Here is a 25,949-nt window from a genome sequence, read left to right on the forward strand (position 1 = left end):
CCTTCTCTGCAGCTATTCCTTCCTCCTTCCTTCCACAAAGACCCTACTTTGTGCTGGGCACTCACGCACCCGTACAACAGTGATGCCGCTCCTAGGATGGAAAGCACTGCTGTCGCTGGGCTGTGTCTGATGGCTCCATGGTACACTATTTCCTGATCCACCCCAAATTTCCCCAGACTGGAATAACCTAGGATATTTACTTTTTTTCTTTCTTTCCTTTCCTTTCTTCCCTTCCCCTCCCTTTCCTTCCTTCCTTCTTTCCTTCCTCTCTCTCTCTCTCTCTCTCCCTCCCACTCTCTCCTTCCTCCCTCCCCCTCTCTCTCTTTTTCTCTTTCTCTTTTTCTCTCTTTCTCTTTCTTTCTTTCTTTCAGACAGGGTCTTTCTGTGTCACCCAGGCTGGAGTGAGGTGGCGCGATCTTGGATGCAACCTCCGCCTCCCAGGTTCAAGTGATTCTTGTGCCTCAGCCTCCCAAACAGCTGGGATTACAGGTGTGTGCCACCACCCTGGCTAATTTTTATATTTTTAGTGGAGATGAGGTTTCACCATGTTGGCCAGGTTGGTCTTGAACTCCTGACCTCAACTGATCTGCCCACCTCAGCCTCCCACAGTGCTGGGATTACAGGTGTGAGCCACCGTGCCTGGCCTGATTTTTATTATTTCTAGGCATGCATACCCTATAATGAAACACTCTACTGTCTGCCATTCAAAATCCCCAAGTTCAGGAAGGGACTGCCACAGGATGGCAGGGAGGAAGGAGCCTCATGCGACAGAAGGGAGTTGCCATCCCTGAGGGAAACCCCATGCAGCCACCCTGCTGGGTGGGGGTTAGGGCTGCTGGCGCCCCTGCCTCCTCAGCCTCCAGCTGGCTGCTCTCTGAACGGGAGGGCAGGGGGAGCACATGTAGGGCCCCTGCTTGGCCCCGTGGCACTGCGATCTCACTGATGGACTTCAGCCCGTACAGGTGGGGCTGAGTGTCTTCCACCATCTCTATGTGCAGGCAGTCCCTTTGCCAGTGGGTGGGCACACCAGGAGCCAGCTCCGAAAGGGAGGTGTTGGGACAAAGGGCCCACCCTCCCGACCACCACACGGGTCCTTGTGTCCAGGGCTCTGAACCTGACTTTCCACTCCAGTCATAAGAAAGCCCATTCCTTTGTGAGCAGGCAGGCAAACAAAATGATGGAATATTTAAACCTGAAAAAAGAAATGGTCTAAAAGTATAGAATTTTCTCACAAATGTGAAAGTCAAATGGGAACACAGATGCCAATGAAAAGAATTAAAAAATTTTTTCATTATAATTTTTAATTAAAAATACATATTTAGTACCTCTCAACACATATACTGGATCCATGTGCCCAAGCGTTTTTGAATATGCAAAAGAGTGTACAAGACGCGGCAAGGATGCGACACAGCATTCTGGAGCACTGCTTAAACTGTCAATCCACTGGCAAAAGTTCAGTACGCCTGCCGTTCTCCAGGACCACACCTGCTCGGGAAAATGAAACGCGACGAACACACAAAAAGAGATAGCACATTCACCGGGGACTACGCAGGTGGCACGTGGTTGGCAAAGACACAGCCGAACCGTCCTTGCGCCAGCTTCTGAGAACACTCTGGAGCCCAGCCCCTCCGCCTCCTCGTGCTTGCTTTGGCACTTTCGGTAACATCTCTCTGCATCTACATGGCTTCATCTGTAACACAAGGACACCGCTGGTACTCGTGGGGCTGTCGTGAGGGCCCCATAACGGAGGACGGCACTTAGCGGGGTGTCTGACACGCAGCAGGAGCTCAGGTGATGGCTGCCATTGTGTGTTGTCATCCTCATACCAGTTCACTGTTATGGCTGGGGACACAGGCAGGATCCGGTGTGGCACTTTCTCAACAAGGTGTGCACACACCTCTATCCTCTCTAAAAAGCTCCTGGGGGGTGAGCCTCAGCTCACTTCTGCTCTGAGGGTCAGGAGCAGCTCAGATGCGAGGGCACCTATGAACAGGCTAGGGGAAGCACTGTGGACTCATGAGGGGGTAAGAGAGGAGTCCCGTTTCTCAGGTAAGGGTGGGCAGCGGCGCTGGATCGTATGCTGCTTTGGATGAACAAGGGTTACTGAGACATAAGTGCTCTGGAGTGCCTGGGTGCAGTCCACCTGTTCTGTGTTTTGGAGAAGGGCCTTGATGGAACTGGGCTTCAGCTTCCAAACCTGGGCTGTGAGGAGCCCACTCCTGGCCTTGCTGTGAGGCAGATCCACAGCCCTGGCCAAGTTGCTCGGCTGGCCTGGGCCTCAACTGCTTCATTTTCATAGAAAAGCGCTGGGTCAGGCTATCGCCTTTCCACAATTCTACAGATAGTGCAAACTATCGATTAACTTCACTTTTTAAACATAACCGTGTATTGTAGGCTTTGAAGAAGAAAAAAGAAAACTCACAGAAGAACCACAAGGGGATCAAGTGGTCCTTTTGGACGCCACACAGCCAACTTCTGCCATTGCTGAATGAAGTTTCTTAGCACACCCGGTTAAACATTATAGATTTAGTCAACTTCAATTAGCGGCATTAGAACAAACTGCATGTTTACCGCTAATTCATCTCTACTTTACAAACACCCACTTGTAAATTTCACAAATCAGACAATCAACAACTATGTTCCTTAAAAAAAACAAAAACACAAAACCAAGCAAGATTCTCCATAAACAGCTGCCTCAGCATGGCCTGCCTCCAGGAAGAAACACAGGCCACCCCAGCCTTTAACTTACGAACAGTTGCCCTCTGGGTGGCTCTCACAGCTGTGGGGGTCACTGAGGACAACCTGAGTGTGTGCACAAATTCTGTGAATTCCCAAACGGAAGGGGAAGTTATAAAGCAAAACCCACACCAGCCTGGAGGAGCTGATCACAGGGACAGATTTCTGGGCAAAAACTGACATGAGTCAATGCAGGCTGATGTGCAGACAGACACCCAACTCCACCCTTACTTGCCAAGGTCCATCAGTGACACCAAGGCAGCACGTGGGCCATGCAGGAGCCCTACAGATGCCCACCTGCTTGCAGGCAGGCAGCTTCACACATCAAGCCAGTAAACGAGCGCTCTCTCCATAGCCTCACACCTGCTTCCAGGAAACAACCACTAAAATGGAATACAGCAAAGGAACATTTTGGACATATGGATAGCACCTAAAAAAGAGAGCACACCGTATGGGTAAATGCAGACAGAAACAGGCTAGGAAGGTCGTTCTCTAATTCCCTGGCGTATTTGGTTCACATTTCTTTATTCGTAAACTTCAAGACTCCCGCCTGAGTAACTCAAGGTAATCAGTTAGGAAGGGGTGATCTTTAGGAAGCTGAAGCAGGGTGAGATCATCTTAACAAGACGCAACCAAGATGCCAGTTTCTGGGAAATGCTCTGCCTGATGCCCCACCCTCACTTCCCAGGGTCTCTCCTGCCTTGTCCTCCATTAGAAATCTTTTTAGACAATCCGTGTCTATTTTCTCTCGAAATATCCTCCCGCTAATCTGTTGTGATTTGTTTCACATTTTTGGTTCTAAATATTTGGAAGCTAATGATACACAAAACAAACCCACATTTATTTTGGGGTGTCTGGCACCACAACTACTGCCGAAGATTCCATATTATGTGGGCCCTTCCTATTATGAACAATCTCGCAAGACAGAATTTTAATGAATTCTAAATTCTGATATTTAATTCATGTTCACACAATGGTAAAGTGTACAACAGAGACATGAAAAGTAAACGTGAAGTGTTAAATGCATCTCTGAGAACCCACAGAGTCCCTGTCTTTGCGCGATAAAGAGACGATAAACAATTTGTCGGAGAAGCGGAACATTTAAAATAGAATTAAGATAGCTTAATTTTTCCCCCTTATGTTATATACAAACATTTCGAGGGCAACAGTTTGGCTTTATACTGATCTGAAAGGAAAAAGTGGTTTCTTGGAGAGTGGCTTAGTTTAGAAAGCACGTCTGAATGGTATGTAGGATGATTAACAGGAATTTTCTCATTCCTGAAGAACATTCAACTCAGAAAAACAAACTACTTCTAACACAAATGCACCATAAAGAATCAGCTTCTCCTTTTACATGACTCACAGGATATAAAAGCCACAATGAGCATCACAACCACTCAACACCCAGGAAGTGTATATACCAAAAATTACTGGGTACATCTCATTTCCAGCCTGTGTCAGGACCAAGTAACCTGGGGGAAAAGCCTGATGTTCTCTAGACCAGGGGTCCCCAACCCCGCCGGGCCGCAGACCAGTACCTCTGTGGCCTGTTCGGAATGGGCTGTACAGCAGGAATGGGCTGTACAGCAGGAGGTGAGTAGGGGGCTGGTAAGCATGACCACCTGAGCTCTGCCTCCTGTCAGGCGGTGCAGCATTAGACTATGATAGGAGTGCAAACCCTATTGTGAACTGCGCATATGAGGGATCTAGTTTGGGCACTCCTTTTGAGTATCTAATGCTGATGATCTGAGGTGGAACAGCTTCATCCCGAAACCATCCCCCAGCCTCCTGCCACGATCCGTGGAAAAACTGTCTTCCACGAAACCAGTTCCTGGTGCCATAAAGGTTGGGAACTGCCGCTATAGACGAACTGCACTGTGACAGCTAGTACTGATAACAGCAAGAAGTCGACTGTGTAATAGGATCTTGATTATATACATATTAACACTGGGAAAAGACAACACAATGTTGACTGTGATTACTTCTGACTGATAAGATCACAGGGCATTTGCTTTTCTCCTTTATGCTTTTCTATAGTTTCCAAAATTTAAAAATAATATCCCGGCTGGGCGTGGCAGCTCACGCCTGTAATCCCAGCACTTTGGGAGGCCGAGGTAGGCGGATCACCTGAGGTCAGGAGTTTGAGACCAGCCTGTACAACATGGAGAAACGCCGTCTCTACTAAAAATACAAAATCAGCCAGGCGCTGGCGGCACATGCCTGTAATCCCAGCTACTCAGGAGGCTGAGGCAGGAGAACTGCTTGAACCCCGTAGGCGGAGGATGCGGTGAGCCGAGATTGTGCCATTGCACTCCAGCCTGGGCAACAAGAGTGAAACTCTGTCTCAAAATAATAATAATAATAAAATAATAATAATAATAATAATATCCCTGTCTTTAAGAGTGAAGACAACTGATTAATAGTTTTATAACACTCAGGCATTTCAGAGATTACGATTCTGAGGAATATCTGTTTGCAGAAAACTGTGCCATACCAAGAAACTGGTGACAAAGATGGCTGAAGATGACTCCTGTGGCAGGGGCACAGGTGTGCTGACAAAACTGCTCCCAAATTAACCACAATTACGAAAAAGGAGTACACTCCTATGACACTCAGCTTCTCAGTTCTTTTGATTCATGGCTCTTGCTCACCTCAACATTAAGGAACCAGGAAAAGTTACAAAGACGTGAATCCCTAGGGGCCAGGGAGAACTGGGGAGCTGTTCCCTTAGCATTTTGGCGGCTAGTGCAAGGGCAGCAAATAACCTCAACAGTCTGTGGGTGGGAGTCGCCAGCATTGACGCCTAGCAGGAAATGCATCTCCCTCCCACCACAATCAGCACCCCCAATTCCTGAGACTGAACAGCCAGCACCCCCAATTCCTGAGACTGAAGAGTAATCAGAAGAGGTGGAGTCAGGCCACACTGGGCTCAAGCGTCAGCCCCAGCAGTACTGTGAGTACTGTGTGTTCTTGGGCGCCTCACTTAACTTCTGAGTCTCAGTTTTTTCACATGCAAAATGCGGCTATTATGACTTCCCGAGTAGGCTCACTGTGAAGATGAAACAAAAACATATTTGGGCACCTGTCACGGTACCGAGCACACTTTAGGCACTCGAAGAGAAATCATTATCATGGCCCATTCGCTGGGAAAACGCGTGTGAGACACTGGTTTGGGGGACTTGCTTTATAGGCTTTTCTGCTGCATGAGCTTTCTGTTTGAAGTCACATACTCCTCAGCAGGGAGGGCAGGGAGCACTCACGCTGGCTGGGGGAGCCTGAGGCCCTGACACCAGCTACCACGAGGCCTCCTGCTGGGGAGGGCTCTGGTGACCGCGTTTCACGGCTTTTTAGTGTGAAGGTACTCGTGTTATTTGGACGGTGTTATTCCAGTGTTATTCTTTCCAGTATTATTTGGATGGTGTTAACGGCATCTAAAGTCATCCATTTGCAGGGAACCGTGTGTGTGTGTGTGTGTGTGTGTGCGCGCGCACATGTGAGCTAGAGGTTACAGATCTTTCCCATGGGTTTGGAGGGCCAAACTCGTGCCTGAAAGGGACAAGGAAGAATTCGAAAGAGGAGAGGAGGCCGGGGCCAGTGCTTAACATGAAAGAGACTGAATGCCCGGCTGAAGTGCTGGCTCTCCGAGGTAGGCCCTGGATTACATTATCTTTACACATTTGAAAATGAACATTCACGGACATAAAGGAAGTATGTCCTAAGGATCATTGCGTGTCTCCCAAGCCTGAGATTCACACCTGCAGCCTTCTCTGCGTCCTACTGATGTACACCCTAACCTCAGACTGCACTAGGCGCCGTGGCTCGGTCTCCTCTTGCTTCCTCTACTCTCTGAGCCACTCTGTCGACCCTTTAGGCTGGAAACCCTTGAGTCATTCTAACACTTCCCCAAGGGAGGTGTTCCCCATCCAGTCAACAGAGTCCTAGGGGTTTTCCTTCCAAATCTCCCTCTTCTCTTTTCTCCTCCATCCCCACAGCTGAGTCAGGGCTTGGGATGTCAGCCTGGGTCACTCTCGGGCCTTGTCCCCCACCTCCCACTGCCAGGCTCGGGCCCTTCCAGTCATGTCCTGAAGACAAGGATCGGGACCTCTGCCGGACACCCCAGCACTCATCTCCCCCTTAAGCCCTGTGGAAACCTCCGAGGGTTCCTTTTTCTACACCCAGGGCCTTTCCGGTGTGGCATGCCCCACCCCCGAGGCTGCCCCAGCCCTCTTGCTCACCCGTCTGGCTGGCTCGCCGAGGCCTTCCCACACCTGTGGGTTTCCGTCGACCCATCCTCACGTGCACTCTCCATCCCCTCAAATGAGACCCCACATCCCCTTGTCAAGTCTCAACCCTGCTCAGAGTATCCTTCACATGAATGACTTCCTTCAGTTCTCAAAACTTTATGAGACAAGCAGTCACGTATCCTGTTATACAGATGACGCAACTGAGGCTCAGAAGATTCAACGGCTTGTTCAAAGTCACTCAATGATTAACAGTAGCAGGTGGTGAAGCCTGGATTTGAATGCAGGTGATGGAAGACTCCAGAGTCCTTCCTCCTGCCCGCGATGCTACGTGCTCTCTGAAAGCACAGGTGCCTGAGCTGCACAACTCAGCCCTAGTTTCCCATGGGACAGGAAGGGACAGTGCTATTGTTTGAATGAGGACTGTCCATCTTGTGCCAGTATTATTTTCCCAATTAGATTACAAATACAAGCTTCAGAAAGTCAGGGACTAAACCTTATCCTTCCTTCACGTCCCAACCATGTGAAATAACATCTGACCAGGCTCTCCCTTCTGATCGGAACATACCCTATTATACTGCGGTAGTCGCTGCATCATGCCTGCATCCCTATTTCAAAGGCTTTGGTTACTGTTCTCAAAGGTCACTCACAGCAGAGAATGCAGTGGCTCAGACGGGATTTCCAAGGGATAGAGAAAGGGACAACTGAAGCTTAGACTCAGCTTCCATGAGAAGCAGGCTGTTGCATTTGTTACCCACATGTCATTTCAGAGATGAACAGCTCTGCCCTTCTTGAGACCTGTGAGAGTATTTATAATCACGATGACAGACCCTACAGTCCTATAATGCCGAAATGAGAATTTCAGATGTCCCAGCAATCACAGAGGCTGTGAACCTGGGAGCTCAAACAGCCTGGGGTGACCCAGCAAGAAGCAGAGATGGTTTCCACTTGCATGCTGGGGATATGGAGAGAAGCTTGATGAATAATTAGAGAAAGTTCGGAATCAGGTACTGTTAGAACCATTCTGTGAAGCATCAGCTGGACACGTTGACATCTGGTGTTATTCTCATGGTCTAGGTCCAACTGTAGCAGATACTCCATGACACTTTCTGGCCTCTTAAAGGCTTATGCCGAACTTAGGGCACTGCCCAGGCACAGCAGGGGAGCCCAAGTCTCCGGACTACCAGCTGGCTTTACGGCCTAGGGTAGTCTCTAAACCACTGCTGATATGTCTATTTGTTTTAGAGCACAGGGAAATTACAAAAATGGCGCAAAAAAACATTATTTTCCCCAAGCCATTTGAGACTAAGCTGCCAAGACGACGCTCTATTACCCGAATACTTTATGTGTATTTCCACAAATAAGGGCATTCATCAAAATCAGTTAATTTATATCAATACATGATTAACATCTAACCCTTGAACCCCTTCAAGGCTTGTTAGTTAGTCCTGAGGTTTCTCATTTCTAAATCAAAGAAGTTGGTATAATTCTGACCCTGGGACAGAGTCCCCCCAAATGTACAAAGCGGCCTACCACTAAATCCAGATAGTCAATTTGGTATAGGAAAAATATTCAGATTAGATCTGAAGTCCCCTCTGGGTCTCGTACCTATGACTGCTGTGTTCTCAGGCTTCATTTTTTCATCTGTGATTAGTAACACTACTGAGGCTGGCCTGGGGTGCTATTACATATTTTCATAGGAACTGACATTTTCATAAATGGATGTACCATGTAACTAAAAGCATCTTGCTTGACTACTCTGCTAACCTGGGTCTTTAATCTAACTAAAATCAGCATGCTTAGCATGAAGCACAGGCTCAAGACCAACCCCCTTCCCACTAGTCTGAAGCCCTCGAATTCTTCCTACACGTAATGCTAGAGTCTTTACTACTGATATAAAAAAAAAATGCATGTAAGTGTAAGTCGCTTGGTAAATTGCAAAGTGCTGTATAAATCGCAAGCTGTTGCTGCTCTCATCACACGTATTTATGCAGACTAACCCTAACTAAAGGGCCTTTAGCTACCCTGGGCAGAGCTGCCTTCTCTGGTTCCAGTTTACAGTCCGATACCCTGATCCCCGCCTGCTACTTCTTGTAGCCATTATGCAGGTGGAAGAAAGTAAAGAGGGGAGTGGGCAGGAGGGAGGAAAGAATTCCAGGCCAGTCTGATCTTAAGATAAATTGTTGAGCATGATTCTTGTGGTAAGCCTTGGTGTACTTTAAAATGAGAGGAACTGGCTGGGTGCGGTGGCTCATGCCTGTAATCCCAGGACTTTGGGAGGCCAAGGGAGGTGGATTATTTGAGGTCAGGAGTTCGACACCAGCCTGGCCAACATGGTAAAACCCCGTCTCTACTAAAAATACAAAAAATTAGCCGGGTGTGGTGGTACACACCTGTAGTCCCAGCTACTCGGGAGGCTGAAGCAGGAGAATTGCTTGAACCTGGGAGGTGGAGGTTGCAGTGAGCCAAGATCGTGCCACTGCACTCCAGCCTAGGTGACAGAGCATGACTCCGTCTCAAAAAAAAAAAAAAGAGAGAGAAACCTCGATGGCACCAACAGCCACTATCACTTTCGGCAGGTAGCTATACCAGAAGGAAAGCGACTTGACTCCTGGATCCAGCACACAGCACCTAATGTGGGCATCCTTCCCCATACAGAGGTGATCAGAACCTGGTGCATGAGCCAGACTTCCTTTCACAAGACATGTGACGTCTCAATACAGTGCCTTTAAAGATCGTGCATGATCTTAATGCTTTAAAAATGTTGTAAGGGCATCTATTGTTAAAACCAGGCAGATATTAATTTTTTACATAATGAGCAATTTGTTAGTCCACTTAAAATCTAAAATCAGACTCCATAAAGGTGTAAAAAGTAACTGAAGAATGCAATTCAAATTGCTCTCTTCTCCCTAGCAAAGGCATACCTATACTTTACTTTCACAAGAACACAATTTAGAAAATGGTTGAGTTTTCCGTAAACATCGTTACCTTCACTGCTGCCTGGAGGGTTTCCACACCAGGTTTGACTCTCCTAAGCCACCTGCCCCAAGTCCCTTCTTTCGGGATCCACAACCCTTGGGTTCCTCCAGTGTAGCAATAGTGCCCTTGGGGCTCCATCCATGGCTTCACTGAGCGGAAACTTGGCAGAAGTGGAGACGAAATTCCCCATCTGCTGTGCCCCACAAGTTGCAGTGTCAAGGAATGGTTAATCCAGGCATGAGAGGCAATCCTGGTAAATGCACAGGCCGGCGGGGCAGGGATCTACACTTCTCCGTCTCCATGACAGTGCCGCGGGCTTCCACGGCTCTCTATGGACCAGTGTGTGCTTCTCTCTGGGCTTTCCACTTTCTTCATCCCCAATTCCTCCCCAGCTCTGCAGAGGAACATGAAATGCCCCTACTCAAATCTTCAACTGTTTGTGATCACCCAGTGGAGACGCTTGAGTCCTGTGCACAGCCCAGGGAGGCCTCCCCATGTGGTTCTGACTACATGCTCGTTCATCCTCCAGCAATATGACACCCCTCTGCATTCTGAGACGCTCACAGCTTCGCGGGTCCCTGAGCCTGTGTGGAACATACACACTCCGCTGGAGCAATGGCTCTGTCCATCCTGACCTCTGGGATGGAGGTGGGTAGGGTCCCCTTATGGATGCAGGAACTCTAAAAGTTCTGATATTTTGTTCTGATGGTTGTTTTTGGTTTTTTATGGTTCATTTTTTGAGACAGGTCTCACTCTATGGCCCAGGCTGGAGTGCAGTGTTGCAATCACTGCTCACTGCGGCCTCCAACTTCTGGACTCACGCAGTCCTCCCAACTCAGCCTCTTGAGGAGCTGGGACCACAGGCACGTGCCACTGTGCTCTGCTCTTTTTTAAAAAAAGTTTTTTTGTAGAGATGAAGTCTTGCTATGTTCCCCAGGCTGGTCTCGAATTCCTGGCCTCCACTGATCCTTCTATCTCAGCCTCCCAAAGCACTGGGATTACAGGCATAAGCCATCATGCCCGGCCCTGATCGTTGTTTTTGAGCTGACATTTTTCTAAAACAAATTTCTTAAAAACGAAAGTATAATACCAAGAGAAATAAGCAGTCAGCTTTGCAAACTCCTACAAGGCAGGTATGCCCATAAGCCTGCCCCACAGATCCCAGGAAACAAGATCACCAAGACAGAAGCTCCTGTACCTTTACTGAGGCTCTGCCTTCCTCCCTCCAGGAATCTTAACTGTAATACCAAGTGTTGCTTTTCACTGCTTTTGGATCTTATGTAACAATCCTACAGCTGTACTCCTTTGTGACTTTGATCAGTTCAATTCCAAAGTTGATCCTAGCATGGATATGCCTCTTAGAACCCTGTCTATTTCACCCATGGGTGCCAGCCACCCTGTCCCCATCCAAAAGCATCAGCTCAAACCAGTGTGAAGGCTATTTCATAGTTAGCATTAGGGAGCCCTCTCAGTAGCCTCTGTGCTCCCAGCTCTGGGTTGGATCACAGAGGTAGGAGTTCTGAGCTGATCACGGCAAGTTTCTAACCACCCTAGACCTAGGTGTGGTCCCACTGGCAGGAATGCTGACAAGTAAGCCCTGGAGCAGGTCACGCTGGGTGCAGAAGTCCCAGGTAGGTAGGGTGGCAGGGTGAGCCATGGGCAGGTGGGCCTGTGAACAAACCCTCCTGAGGATATGATCAGGTTGTAAATGGAACCATAACTTTTCGGGTAATGTGAGTCAGCCCTTAAGCCTATGTTAACCACTGAAAAGAGAATTAACCTTTGGGGCCTTGCAGGGCTCCAGCTGGTGTCATAAAGTAGTAACAAAAAACTGCTCTTCAGTAGCTTGAGGGAAAATCTTTGAAAAATACCTCCCTGGGAGCAGCTTCCCCATCTCAAAAGATGTAGCATAGTGCTTTTACAACACCTCGCCTGCACGATTTTCTAAGTGGAGTTGCAATATCAAGGCCAGACCTCAGCCCAGAACCACTCTCCGCTGAGCTCAGAGCTGTGCAGTCTGAGCCTTTCAAAAACATCGACTGGATTCTGCCAGCAGAAACAGTGCTTGATCATCGTTCCCTGTTATCTGTGGCAAAGTTCTGACTATTCATGATCATAAGCTGAATATGAGAGGAGATCCAGTACACAAATGTTTTGCCCATGTGAAAATAAGAGCTCAGGTAGCTTTATTCAATTTCAAATTATTGCAGAGAAAGAAGGTAAATACTTTCATGAGAAAGCTTTTTGTCAAAAGTACTCATGTCTTTCCTCAAGCTACCCTTACAAAGTACTGTATGTGACAAAGTTAGGTTTATTACCAACTTCAGGACAGCAAATGAGTACAAGAAAGCAGGAGAGAAGTACACAGAGTTAGGGTAATCTACAGTTGGAGATGCAACACACAACACTGTGGCTTTGCTGGGGAGGCTGGTGCCATTTTATTCCAAAGCAGGGAGGAATCTTACCATGGATTTATGAATTAGGTGGACTCCCAAAGCAGTAAAAATGGCAAATGTGGGTGGTGCCATGAGTAGTTACTAGATTGATCCCAGGAGTTAAACATCAGCCTGGGCAACATGGCAAAATCCTGTCTCTACAAAAAATACAAAATAGCTGGGTGTGGTGGTGCATGCCTATAGTCCCAGACACTCGGGAGGCTAAGGTGGGAGGATCACCTGAGGTCAATACTGCAGTAAGCAGGGATTGTGCCACTGCATTCCAGCCTAGGCAACAGAGTGAGGCCCTGTCTCAAAAAACACAAATAAAAACAAAAACAAACCATGGTCAGTATACATGTGGTATGCTTTTGATGCTGTCTGTTCACTCCTAATACACAGCAGGCATAATTTCTGCTGGCTGCACAACTGGCCTGAAGTCATACTGTCATTCTGATGGTATACCTATTTAGTTATCATCACCAACAAGAGTAGGAAGCCATGAACACTTTGGCTCCTATCTTTTTAGGAAAAAACAAAAAACAGAACACACACAAACAAAAAACAACTAATGAGAGGCAGGAGGGGCTATGGAAAGCATTCTCACTTTCCTTCTTGGCAATGCCACATCTACAAGCTTTGCAGAGAAGTGCACAGAAGTTACTGCATGATGGTGAGACCTGGTCAGGGGGTGCCTCCTCTTCTATTGGATGTAGCTCAACAGGGCAAGGGAAAACTCATGCTGATATAACAAGATCCCTTTGTCCAACACAAACTTCTAGGTGAGCATGATAAAGAGATCAAAACAAAAAACATATACTAACCATGGGGATATTTCTCCCTCATGACGGGGATACGGATCCCCAAGGGCCTTTTGGCTATGAAGATCAACTGCTATACTCAATACACGAGCTCAGAACATCATTTTATCTATATTTTTACAATACCTAACGCTTAACAGGAATGTTTCCCAAGAACTGCCTGCCTGAACTGAGACCAAGCCTATGAGAGAGCTGACACTCTACAGAACAGGATCTGACCTACTCAGCACAGACCTAGAGGGCAAAATGAGAGCCAAAGGAAGGAAGTTAAAGAAATGTAAAATTCTGACTCTATTTAAGGAAGAGCTTTCTAACAATCTGTTTTCTCCAAAAATGGGATTGGCCTACTCGAGCCGTCGCTGAGCATCGTCGCTGAGCTCCAGCAGGGCTGGATGGCCATCTGTCGGGGATGGGCGCGGGCCCAGCACCGGCTCCAGGATGGGTGGCTGGCTCAGTCTGAGAGCCTGGGAGTACAGGCAGGCATTGGCTGAACCGATCAGCTCCCGAAAAAACTAAGCATCCTGGATGGAAGATGTGGTTCATAGTTTTAATCTGTGGCTTTGTCCTTCTCTCCTTCTAAAACACTGAGGAAGAAAAATGACAAGGTTTTCAAGGGAATTTCCAGGTCACCCAGAGAACTCGCCTGGCCCTGTTCTACTTCCTACCAGTCTCTGAGCATTTCATGCTTTACTGGAATCTTGTGTGTGTGCGCATGCGCACACACACACAGAAGACACGACAAGTCAACAGTGTAACAATGTTTAGCATCACTAAAAAGAAGGCACTTTGGTGAAAGGCAGACATTGGAAAAATAAAGCTCAGGGCAATCTTCAAGTTTTTCTCTATTCATGCTACCCTCTTTTTTTGGTAACCACAGTTAATTAAGAGTTAAAAGCATAAAACTGTGTTTCTTTCAAGTGGTATGCTTATGTGGGGGGAAAAGAGATGAAAGGGAGGCAGTTCAGTGGAGGATCATATTACTAATGAAAAATGAAATTTCTCCATCAGGCTGAGAATCTATGATTGCCGGTGAGCTGGTATGATTCGTACAAAGTTCTGTGTCTCACTTGTCTCTCCAAATCATGGTAATAACCTAATCCCCACACAAAAATACTACCTAATACAAGAAGGCTTTCAATGATTTTGCAAAGGGAGTTTAGACTTTCAAGATGGCAGAAAAGGAAAGATGAACATTTTGCAACAACCACCACGTTTGGTGTATAATTTTACTTTCAGTTTTCCCATGTATTCCTCATTCTCCGTTCCCCAAAAGAAAACAAATCCTCGCTAGGAAATTTTTTAAAACCCCAAGTAAATGTGACACAGGTGATAATATTAACTCATTTCAATAGCGAGCCCTTAAGTGATAACCTGCAGTCCTGGATACAGAAAACATTCTACTCATAAGAAGGTAACAACAATGTTTTAAATGTCAGCTCAGATGAGTCATTCTTCAAAAAAGTTCTCGCAATTGTTTTCTCAGGTAATCTGAGGCAGTAACTACTGTAAGTCAGTCCCGTGTGCATGCACATGCAAAGGCAAGACTGGATACTGTTAACTTTGTGTAACTCCAGGAGGGCCCTGCCCATATCCTGACACCTGGGAAAACAAGAGGCACATGGGGAGAGAGCCGGACAAGGGACAACAGTATGGCTGAACTGGGCACCCACCCTGGAGCGGCCTCTGATGTCACACAGCTGGCCTCTTAGCTAACAGCACCTGGGACTGTGGTAACTGTGGTGTGATGTAGCATCCATTTCAGAGTGGGAAAAAGTGCTTTGGCTGTCCCCTGTTCTAGGCATGTAGGCCAAATGGACAGGATTTTCTTAAAGAACTTCATGTCACGACACTGGCAGATCTGGGTAGACTTAGAGGTGAGAGTTCCAAGTCAGGGTCCTCTAAAGTTTTGATACAAGGAGATACCTGTGCAGGGGTCCCAAGCACACAGAAGTGTCTCCATACACAAGACCCCAAACTCCAGAATCTTCAGGAAATGACAAACATCCTCTTTCTCCATTTTCATCTCTTAATTCTCAGATTTTTAAAAAAGACATCTACAAAGATGTTAACATTTAAAACAGACTTTTTTGAAAAAGCAAACTAACTAGAAAGATGAACGGTGTCCCTTGAAACGTACAAGGTCTCCTCTCTCCAAAGGGTGGAACACTCACCTAGCGTGTCCTTCAGGTTCTTCACGAGGGAGCCCTTCTTCAGGCTGTTCTTCCGCTCCACGTAGTTGGACGGCACATAGCCCGTCCTGTTGGCCGCGTTCCTCACCCGCCACCACGTCTTGGAGTCGTCCAGCAACCACAGCCGCTCGTTCTTCTTGATGTCCAGCTCCTGGTCCTGCTGGGCGGTGTAGTCCCACTTGGCTATCACAATAACTTCTTCTGTCATTTTCATGGAGTCCTTCTGCCAGCAAAACATTTGGAGATGCTCATTAGAGAACTACCCGGACACTTCATCCTTTGCACCAACTTGAAAAATTAGGCACTGACAGCTTTTATTACAACTCTGCAACCGATTTTCTCCTGGGTCTTGAAATGCTCAACTTTAAAATGACCTTCTTTCAACAAGCTTTAGTATTTGGTTTAGAAACAGCAACCTTATAAAACAAATCCTATGTCACTGCTCGCTGCACATGGGGAAATCTGACCCTCTAACAAAAACAAACTTGAAAAAAATTCTAAATAACATTATGATTAAATGAGTCCATTTCATTAAGTAACACTGCCTCCTGATAACTGTTAGGTTTACACTCATTTTCTCAGGATATGCTGTGTCTTATAAACATATTTAATAAATGCAACATAACCAAATTACTCCTATAAATTAAAATGAACATTTTACTAATACAAGGTGGTATCCTGGATTGGATCATGAAACCATAAAAGAAAACTAGTGGAAATACTAGTGAAATAAAAATAAAGTCTAATAATAATAATAATAAATAATTGTCAATCTCTTAGTTTGGACAACACACCAGTAAGATGTTACTGTATTTACCTAAGATGTTAACACAATGAGAAACCAGGCAAAGGGTATATGGGAATGCTCTGTAATATGTTGGAAACTTTTTTATAAATATAAAATTCTTCCCCAAAACTTTCATTCACACAAAAACCTGCACAGGGACGTCTGTAGTAGCTTTATTAATAATTGCTCAAACTTGGAAGCAAGCAAAATGTCCTTCAGTAGGTGACTGGATAAACTGTGGTACATTCAGACAATGAAATATTATTCGGTACCAAAAACAAATGAGCTATCAAGCCATGAAAAGACATGGAGGAACCTTGAAGGCATATTGCTAGGTGAAAGAAGCCAATCTGAAAAGGCTGCACACGGTGTGATTCTGACAGTTTATCCTTAACCAAACTTCAGCCAGACTCCTTTGAATCTTCTTCCCATCAGGCCTTGACTTTTGTACTTCTGTGTCCATCTTTGCATTGCCTAATTTTTGCAAGACTCTCCTGCTACGTTGCTCTAGCTGGAATCCTCCACCCTCAACATCTGATCAGGTTCCTCATCCTCTACCATCCCCCAAGTGACAGCTGATCACCCTGTCCTGCCTTCAGAGGAATCCTGTTCGGTCAGTTCAGCCAGAATCCCCACCCTCTGCCCCTGATGTTTCCTCTTAGTAATTTTCCATCAACCAACTCCCTGATTTTGCTCCTTGCCAATAAATGCCCACTCTTTCTTGTTGTATTAATAATAGGAGTCAAACCCAATCTCTTTCTTGATGCAAAACCCTACTGTAGTAGTCCCTCTGAATAAAGTCTGCCTTACTGTTCTCAACAAATGTCATGAATAATTTTTTTCTTTAAAACGGTATGACATTCTGGAAAAGACAAATCTATGGAGAGAGTAAGAAAATGAGCGCTTGCCTGGGGCAAGAGGGAAGGGAGGGATGCAAGGGTGAAGCACAGGATTTTTAGGGCTGTGAAACTACTCTGTTCAATACTATAATGATGGACACCTGTCATTATACATTTGTTAAAATCTATAAAATGTGGAACATCAAAAGTGAACATAACATATGAAAAGTTTATCAAAACAATAAATAAATGTGTATATTATACATCTAAAGAAGTCAATTTTGTAGGTAATAAATAGCAAGCGTATGGCTGAATAAATAAAATAATCAACTATTTTAGCAACTCTGTACTTCTTAGGTATAAGATGCACCAGTAGTCTTTAAGCAGAAAAATTCAATATTCAGTCCTTAAACTAACTAGACATTTCTCCAAATTAGAGAGAAATGAATGGTGAAAAGACTCTGGGCTAAAATCCCCTTCCTCCCTGATAGAAGTTCTCATTATTTTATAGGGATGACTTTAGGATTACAGAGGTCCTATGCACATTGACTCCAGGGAAGCATAAATACCATTTTTAAATAAGTGTTTTCTACTAGATGCTAGCAATGTTTTATAAATAATACATGTTTCTTTCATAAATTAACTTCCAAATTTAAAGATAACAAACCTTTTGGGAAGGAGGAAAGCCTCTGCATAATGTATACAATATTCAAGAGGATAAAGTTTACATAAAGCTCCTATCAGAACTGGAGACAATTTTGTTATCCACTTACAGAAAATCTCAAGTGCATACCATGTGGAACTCACTAACCTCAGCTTTAAGTCAGATTAGACGTCTGAAAGTCATAAAGGCAGATTTTCTAAGTAACAACAAGAAGAGCAATAGCAGTAACAGGAATGGAATATTCTGAGAATACTCCATCTGAATATCACATTTCTTTCTTTCTTTTTTTTTTTTGAGATGGAGTTTCGCTCTGTTGCCCAGGCTGGAGTGCAGTGGCTCACTGCAAGCTCCGCCTCCCGGGTTCATGCCATTCTCCTGCCTCAGCCTCCCGTGTAGCTGGGACTACAGGCGCCCGCTGCCGCGCCCGGCTAATTTTTTGTATTTTTAGTAGAGACGGGGTTTCACCGTGTTAGCCACGATGGTCTCGATCTCCTGACCTCGTGATCTGCCCATCTCGGCCTCCCAAAGTGCTGGGATTACAGGCGTGAGCCACCGCGCCAGGCCCCATATGTCTTTCTTAATTACACAATTTCCACAAGGTTTTAACAAGAGCAGCCCATCGCTTAAGACCAGTCAAGATCTCGCCAATCAAAGCTGTTTATTAATATTTCCTACTGCATGAAGGGCAGTTAAGTAAGGAGCTGGCTGGGCAGGATCTATTTTCATGCACACCGAACATCACACAGAAGCTTTAAAAATTCCACTGCCTGAGCCCTACTGCAAGCCAATTATATCAGTATCTTTATGAAAGAGGCCTGAGCATCCAAGGAGTTTTACATCTTGCCATGTAATTCTTCTGAGCCTTAGATGGGAAAGACCAAGTGAGAGAACCAAGCCACAAACAATGCCCCACAGAGCTTCCCCTGGGCCGCAACTCTGAGCTCTGTGAAATGCAATGGGAAGTAAAAGTTGAGCAGTGATACGCACCTGCCACATGCCCAAGGCGTTTAATCTTGGGAAAACCCACCTTTCAGGGAGGTGTCAACCTTCAGGAGACTGTGTCACAGAGACTGAGTGCCTAGTTTAATGGCAGTCAGGATTTGAGCCCAAGCCTGTGGACCGCCCCCTCCCCGACCCGCCCAACCGTCCGATGCGTGGGCTGCATTTTGATAGGCTATTCCAACTCAGAATTCTAAGATTCTAGGACACGTGAAAATTAGAAGTTCCCATACAACTAGGAAATGACTGCCTATTGGTTGGCCATGGCAATGGGTTTAACCCTATTTTAATGGGTCAATAACCACCCCCATCAATTAAAAAAAAAACAAACCAAATCAAAACAAAACCGAACCTGCTTCTGAAGACCAGGCAATCAACGTCCGGCTCACTTACTGCACTGACGCTCACCAATCAACAACCACCTCATATCAGAGGGCCAGCCAATAAACGACCACTTCACGCCAGTGAAATCTGTCAATCAACTAAGCCACACCAGACAGCCAGCCAATCAACAACTGCCTCACTGCAGTGAGACTCCTTCAGAGGCACAGCCAATCAATGACAGCCCCATTGGAGTAAACACGACTCAGTAGCTAAAGGTTAACCAATCCCTGAACACTTCCGCTTCTGAAACTCCAGGAGCACGGGAAGCCACACTTCCCAAGACCCTTAGAAAGCTCAGCTCCGGCCGGGTGCGGTGGCTTACGCCTGTAATCCCAGCACTTTGGGAGCCCGAGGTAGGTGGATCACGAGGTCAGGAGATGGAGACCATCCTGGCCAACATGGTGAAACCTGTCTCTGATACAAAAAAATTAGCCGCGGGTGGTGGCATGCTCCTGTAGTCCCAGCTACTCGGGAGGCTGAGGCAGGAGAATCACTGGAACCCGGGGGTGGAGCTTGCAGTGAGCCGAGATCGCGCCACTGCACTCCAGCCTGGGCAACAGAGCGAGGCTCCGTCTCAAAAAAAGGAAAAAGAAAAAAAAGAAAAAAAAGACAGGTCAGCTCTGTAGCGGTCACCGACCTAGCAGCCCGGTTTCCTCAATGAAGGAGGCACCCCTTCAGTTTCTTGTTCTGAAGCTGAGTTGTGGCCATGCACTGATACAGCAATGGTTCCCTCATTTACATAGCCGGGCTGGGCTGCTGCCCTCAGAGACCCCAAAACAAGTGGGAAGGAAGAGTGCCCCATCACCCTGCATCCTCACAGGCTTCGGTCTTTTCTCTCTTTGCCAACACGGGTTGGAAAGGCTGGCTGGAAGCCCATCTAGAGGGTCTTGTTGGCCAAGAGTTGAGGCTGCATCCCTTGGACGCTGTTTCTTAAAACCCAACAGGACCATGTGGTATTTTCAGTTAAAAGTAATTTGCTATGGTGCAGGAAGGATTCGAACAGAAAGAGACTGCAGATGAACCATTATTCTACAATAAAATTAGACATACAAACTGACAAATTTCCAATATGAAAAAGCCTCAACAGAAGAAAGTCTGAAAAAAAAATGCATTCCAACTAATTGACTACTGAAATTTTAAGTCAGAGATAGTATTCTGATTTAGTCTAGGCAAGACCATCACAGAAGTCTGATCCAAAGAACAATGCATGTTTTTCTCTCTAGCTTAGCAGTTCAAGGAAACCTAATTTTTGGCTTCATTACTACAGCTAGTTAAGTTTATTACTCAGGTCTACCCCAAAGAGAGAAGGGCTAAAAATTTGATATTATATAGCCAGATCACATCTTGTATGTCATGTGACCACTCTAAAACCCAGCTTAGCAAGACCCCCAAGTGATGCTGGAAAAACAGCTCTCAGAACCTCATGAGCTAAGCTGCTTTTTCAAGTCTTAGGTAGGAATGGATTTAAAAACAAATAGGGTTAGGTATGAAAACTATCTCAGCTCAACAGTTTTCACTAACCCCTAAAATATGAGCAATCCTACTCTAGGACCCTATTTTCTTTCTAAAGACAATCCTATTAACTGTATCTTGCTCGGTTACACACTACTGATAGTAGCCAGTGTCCCCACAACATTAAAAAATGGTCACAGATAGTTCCAAAGAGGTCACGTGGATCAAGCTGAACCAAATATTACAGAAGAAAGGAGGTAAGGGTCTGAGATTCAAGCTTAGCTGAACCATTTGTATGTTCCCCTTGGATTTCAGTTCTTCTGTAAAATGGGACACCACCACTTCCCTCAAAAGATACTTCCGATGCTCAGGAGAAACATGAGTACAAAGTGCTTTAGAGGGCAAGGTTTCGCATTATATAGGTGTGGGCCTTGCTACCACCTTAGCCCAGCTGCTTCTTCAGTAGCCCGGGGTAGTACTTCACTGCGGAGCTTGTAAACAAAGCCCTGAGGCCCAATGTGCCAGCATTAAGAGAGACTTAAGAATGGCAACTACAGTCATAATGAATACCCTCTGAACACTTACTTCAAACATTTGAGGTGGGGCCATGTTCTACCCATCTCTGCTTCATTTAACTAGGATTTACTGAGTTTTCTAGGTACCAAGGTTCCTTGCAGAGCAAGACAGGCCCAGCGTCTGCTCTCCTGTGATTCAAGCCCTTGCACAAGCAGTACCTCTTCAGAGATACCCATCGAAATGTCACTGTCCCTAGCCCTCTTGTCTGACTTCCTGAAGAGCATTTAGCACCAGAGACGACCTGGTCACGTACTTATTATCTAGGAGGCCCCACTGTGTGTTAGCAGTGGCTGTTTAGGCTTCAGCCACCTGGTTTAATGGGAAGCTGAAGGAGAAGGCAGACTGATGATTCAAAGTTAATATCCACCTGCCTCATTCACCTTTCCACTGACTAACCAATTTATCCCACCACAGAGAAGACCAGAGTCTTCCCTCTCTCCTTCTTTCCTTCTTTCTGATGGCATCTCGCTCTGCCACCCAGGCTGGAGTGCAGTGGCACAATTGCAGCTCACTGTAGCCTCCAACTCCTGGGCTCAAGCGATCCATCTGCCTCAGCCTCCTGAGTAGCTGGGACTACAGGTGTGTACCACCGTGCCCTGCTACTTTTTTACTTTTTGTAGATATGGGGTTATCTACAAAAAATATCTATGTTGCCTAGGCTGGTCTGAAGCTTCTGGCCTCAAGGTATCCTCCTGCCTTGGCCTCCCAAAGCGCTGGATTACAGGTGTGAGCCACCACACGCAGCCTTGATTTCTTAAACTTAATTCAAAATATATGCACAGAGAGACAAAAACAAGTCTAACATGTTACTTCCAGGATATTAACTTGAAATTTCAAAAACACATATGTGCACATGTGTACAGACATACCAAAATATATTTATGTGCAAATAATTGGTTTAGAGTTCACTTAGTAGAAAAAAATTGAGTCTATAAGAAAAATACTGTCACCCCACCTTGATTTTCAACACGTAGTCTGAATTATTCAAATAATACAATCTACTTCACTGTGGCTCCTTAAGACTTTTTTCTTTGTAATATCTCATGCTTTCAGGGGAAAAATACAACTGATCAATTTATGGAAACTCATTCAAATACAGGCTTTTAGCAGATATAATTTGGGAAGGGGCTTGTTTCAATATTTTACTGGGGAGGGGTAGAGGAGGCAGGTCTAGTTGAAAGAAGTTTACTGAATCTAAAGCACAAGTCCACGAACTCGTTTCCTCTCGCCCGGTCTCTCCTGCAGCGCGTTGGAGGCAGGCCGTGTACACTGCTATTCTCAGGAGCAAAGGAGCATCTTCTCTGTGGCTGCTCCCACTGAGCATGGCTGACTCTTACAGGGCAGCAGCTTCCGGTCAGTAAGACCTTTGCTCAGTATGTTATTTTGGAGAGAATCCTTTTATGATTTGTCTTCTATTTTTATTGGGTAATGGTCAAAATCTGCTGCCTATAAACTCTCTTCTGATCGTTGAAATTGCAGAAGTTTTCTCTGTGGACACTGATAGGATCACTTTTGTGAATGATCCTCTTCAGCTGCAGAAAGCCAGGGTTTGAAAGGCCAGCTTCCTATCAACCATCTGGGCGACTTTGGGGGAACGTGCTTGACCACTCTGCCCCCCATTTCTGTGTTTGCAAATGGGTCAGAGCTTCGGTGAGGATTAAATGAGCCAGGCTATAGGAAATACCTAATACTCAGTCTGTGCTGGACAAGTGTTAGCCATTATTGCTCTACTCATGTCCATGTAATGCCCAGTCATCACTAGGCTCAATGGCTTGAATGTAAGGTTCATGGGGACTCAAAAACATATGTGCAACAGATTATGTCATTGAAAGAGAGAAAACTTAAACAGAAAGATGTGCCAACACTCAAAGGTAGTAAAATTGGGATGGCATAGTTCTGTGAGGTTTTACGAAGAGACCCCAATGAGCCTTGGGTCCCAGCTCCCCTTTTTTTAATGCTCCCAGTGGGGCTAATGCTAATGCTATCTGCTTGTATCTAGCTAGCCTAGAAAAGCTTCGATTTGTCCACAGCGTCTAACAGAATACATTTTACAGACAAAGAGGTGTAGTCAAGTTATTATAAAATGTAAATTTAAACTATTGTTCATTTTAGAGAATCAGTTGATGAAAAAAATATGCTTAAGTACTTGGGATGGGTGATTATCCGGCGAATTCGCTTCCCTCTTTGCTACCTGCTCCTTTCCTGATGTACCCTGAGTGTAACCCCCAGGCTCCTCTCCCACCCTGGGAGCCCCCTGTAAGCTCATCCACTTCCCATTGGCTGCCTGGCTCTTGTTCCCGGTCTCTACTTCTAGGGAGGCCAGTTCCACTGCACACCTGCATTTCCACCTGCCTGCCAGACACAGGCCAGGACCCAGGCCAGGACCCTAGAGCGGCATTCACCACTGTGTAAACAATAATTATAGTAAATATTATTCAGCAAAAGTTCAGGCACACAATATCCCACATCATTTCTTTTCTACAAAATTGTGATAAAATACATTTAACAAAGTTTACTATTTTAACCATATTCTTTAAAATTGTTTTTTCACCCAACCCCTGCAGATTAACCATTTTTAAGTGTACAGTTCGGTGGCCTCAAGTACATTCACCCTGTTGTGCAAACATCAACATCACCTATCTGCAGGACTATTTTCATCTTGAAAAACTGGAATAGGTACCCACTGAACACTAACTCTCAACTTCTTCCCTTCCCCCAATCCCTGGCCGCCACGATTTTACTTTCTGTCCCTGTGAATTTGACAACTCCAGGTACCTCATTTAAGTGGAATCACTTGTCCATCTATTTGTGACTGGCTAATTACACTTAGCATGATGTCTTCCAGGTTCATCATTTGGCAGCATGTGCCAGAATTCCCTTAAGACTGAATAACATTCCAATGTATGTATATACCACATTTTGTTGGTCCGTTCATCCGTCAGTGGACATCTGTGTTGCTTTCACCTTTGGGCTGTTGTCAATAATGCTATGAACATGAGTGTGCAAATATCTCTTCAGGTCTCTGCTTTCCAGTCCATTGGGTATATACCTAGAAGTGAAATTGCTGGGTCATATGGTAATTCTAGTTTTAATTCTTGAGGGATTGCCCTAATGTCTTCCACACAGGCTGCATCTACAATTCCACCAACAGTACACAAGGGTGCCAATTTCTCTACATCCTTGTCAACGCCTGTTATTGTCTGCTTTTTGACAGCAGTCATCCTACTGGGTGTAACGTATACATCAATTTCTTAACTGAACGGTATTTGTACTGCATCCTCAATAGAATTTATTAGCATATAGCAATTCTCAATAAAAAGAAAAATTTTATACTGATCATAATGATCATCTACAGTTTTCTGCTACACCCTCCTTTTTTTTTTTTTTTTTTTTTTTTCCAGTGAGTATCTACCATTAATTTATCTTTACTGCCAGGATCAGGTTACCCCTCGAAATTAAACTATAGAAGAAAAATGCCTTAAAATGTGAGTTTATCAACCAGTTTTCAGGAGTTCACCATTGAGCAACTCATTTAGTCTCTGAAATGCCGAGACACGCTAGCATTCTGCAGACCAGACTGTAAGTCAACACAGCTCATTAGTGTCTGGGAAATTTTACAAAAAGGAAAAAAAAAAAAAGAGAATTGGTGGCACTGTCACTTCAACTAGAATCTGGGAAATGCTATTTTACACATAATTTACCACTCCAGCCACAGAAGTACACATTTTTATAACCTTCCTTGGCTTTCTCGTTGCTGTCTTAGACACTAATCACACTGGAAGGAAGGCTGTGACTGTCAAGTGATTCCCTCGTGCCAGCATTTTGGAAAATCAGCATAAATTTAATAAGCCAATTTTCTTACATGATGTTAACTGTAAACAAATGAAATTCCATATAACTGCACTGGAATCAACACTGCCTTCTGCCAACCCAGAAGACAGCATGGTGATGGGGTGAAGAAGAAAAACCAGCAAGGGGAAAATACCTGTGTATGAAAATGGACATGGATGTCTTTGGTGAAACCTGGCTTCTTACAAAACACAAAAGTGAGGTCTTTTCGGGTAGTGCATACTCCCTGCTCCCAAAGTAGGCAGATAACAGTCACCATTTTTAGGGATTTATTAGGTCTATTTTTTTTTTTTCACAGCTATAAAGGTACTTGTAATTTTTATAATTTAAACATCTATTTCAAAAACATACTGGTTCGGCACAGTGGCTCACACCCGTAATCCCAGCACTTTGGGAGGCCGAGGTGGGTGGATCACCTGAAGTCTGGAGTTCGAGACCAGCCTGGCCAACATGGTAAATACCTCATCTCTACTAAAAATACAAAAAATCAGCTGGGCATGGTGGTACATGCTTGTAATCCCAGCTACTCAGGAGGCTGAGGCAGGAGAATCGCTTGAGCTCAAGAGGTGGAGGTTGCAGTGAGCAGAGATCATGCCACTGCACTCCAACCTGGGTGACAGAGTAGGACTCATCTCAAAAAAAAAAAAAAAAAAAAATCAAAATATAAATGTCATAAGTTTCCTCAATTCTTACATATGAATTCAGCTACATTAATCAACACCTGACCTTATTCCTTGCCACCTTATTACTCACGATTCCCTGCCTGATTTTGAAACATGCAAGGCTGAAACAAGAAACACAATCATTTTTAAAAACAGATTCCACACCATCCAGGTCTCATAATGTTAAAATGATTAGGCTACTGAAATCATTTGAGTTCTACAGATTTATATGGTTTATGCCCACATTCCTAAGCATGATATCTATGCTTTAGATTTTCCTATTGAAGTGGGGGAGCAGATTAGAGACAGGTCCTCCGCACCCAGCTCTACGGACAA

General features: G+C 45.2%; 1 protein-coding gene across 4 annotated transcripts in view; it reads right to left on the minus strand.

Moving 5' to 3' along the window:
• The window catches only part of NCK2 (NCK adaptor protein 2), a 150,432-nt gene that overhangs the window by 25,355 nt on the left and 99,128 nt on the right, over positions 1-25,949 (minus strand). For 2 of the 4 annotated variants that reach the window (XM_010360986.2, XM_010360985.2), the window contains exon 3: positions 15,384-15,624. In XM_010360986.2, coding sequence (XP_010359288.1) covers positions 15,384-15,615 — 232 coding nt within the window. In that variant the 5' untranslated portion in view covers positions 15,616-15,624. Of the gene's footprint in view, positions 1-15,383; positions 15,625-24,015; positions 24,126-25,949 lie in introns of those variants that run through there. The other 2 variants (XM_030921117.1, XM_010360984.2) reach the window with 2 other exon arrangements.

Source organism: Rhinopithecus roxellana, chromosome 17 (assembly GCF_007565055.1).
Source record: "Rhinopithecus roxellana isolate Shanxi Qingling chromosome 17, ASM756505v1, whole genome shotgun sequence".
Classification (NCBI taxonomy): Eukaryota; Metazoa; Chordata; class Mammalia; order Primates; family Cercopithecidae; genus Rhinopithecus; species Rhinopithecus roxellana.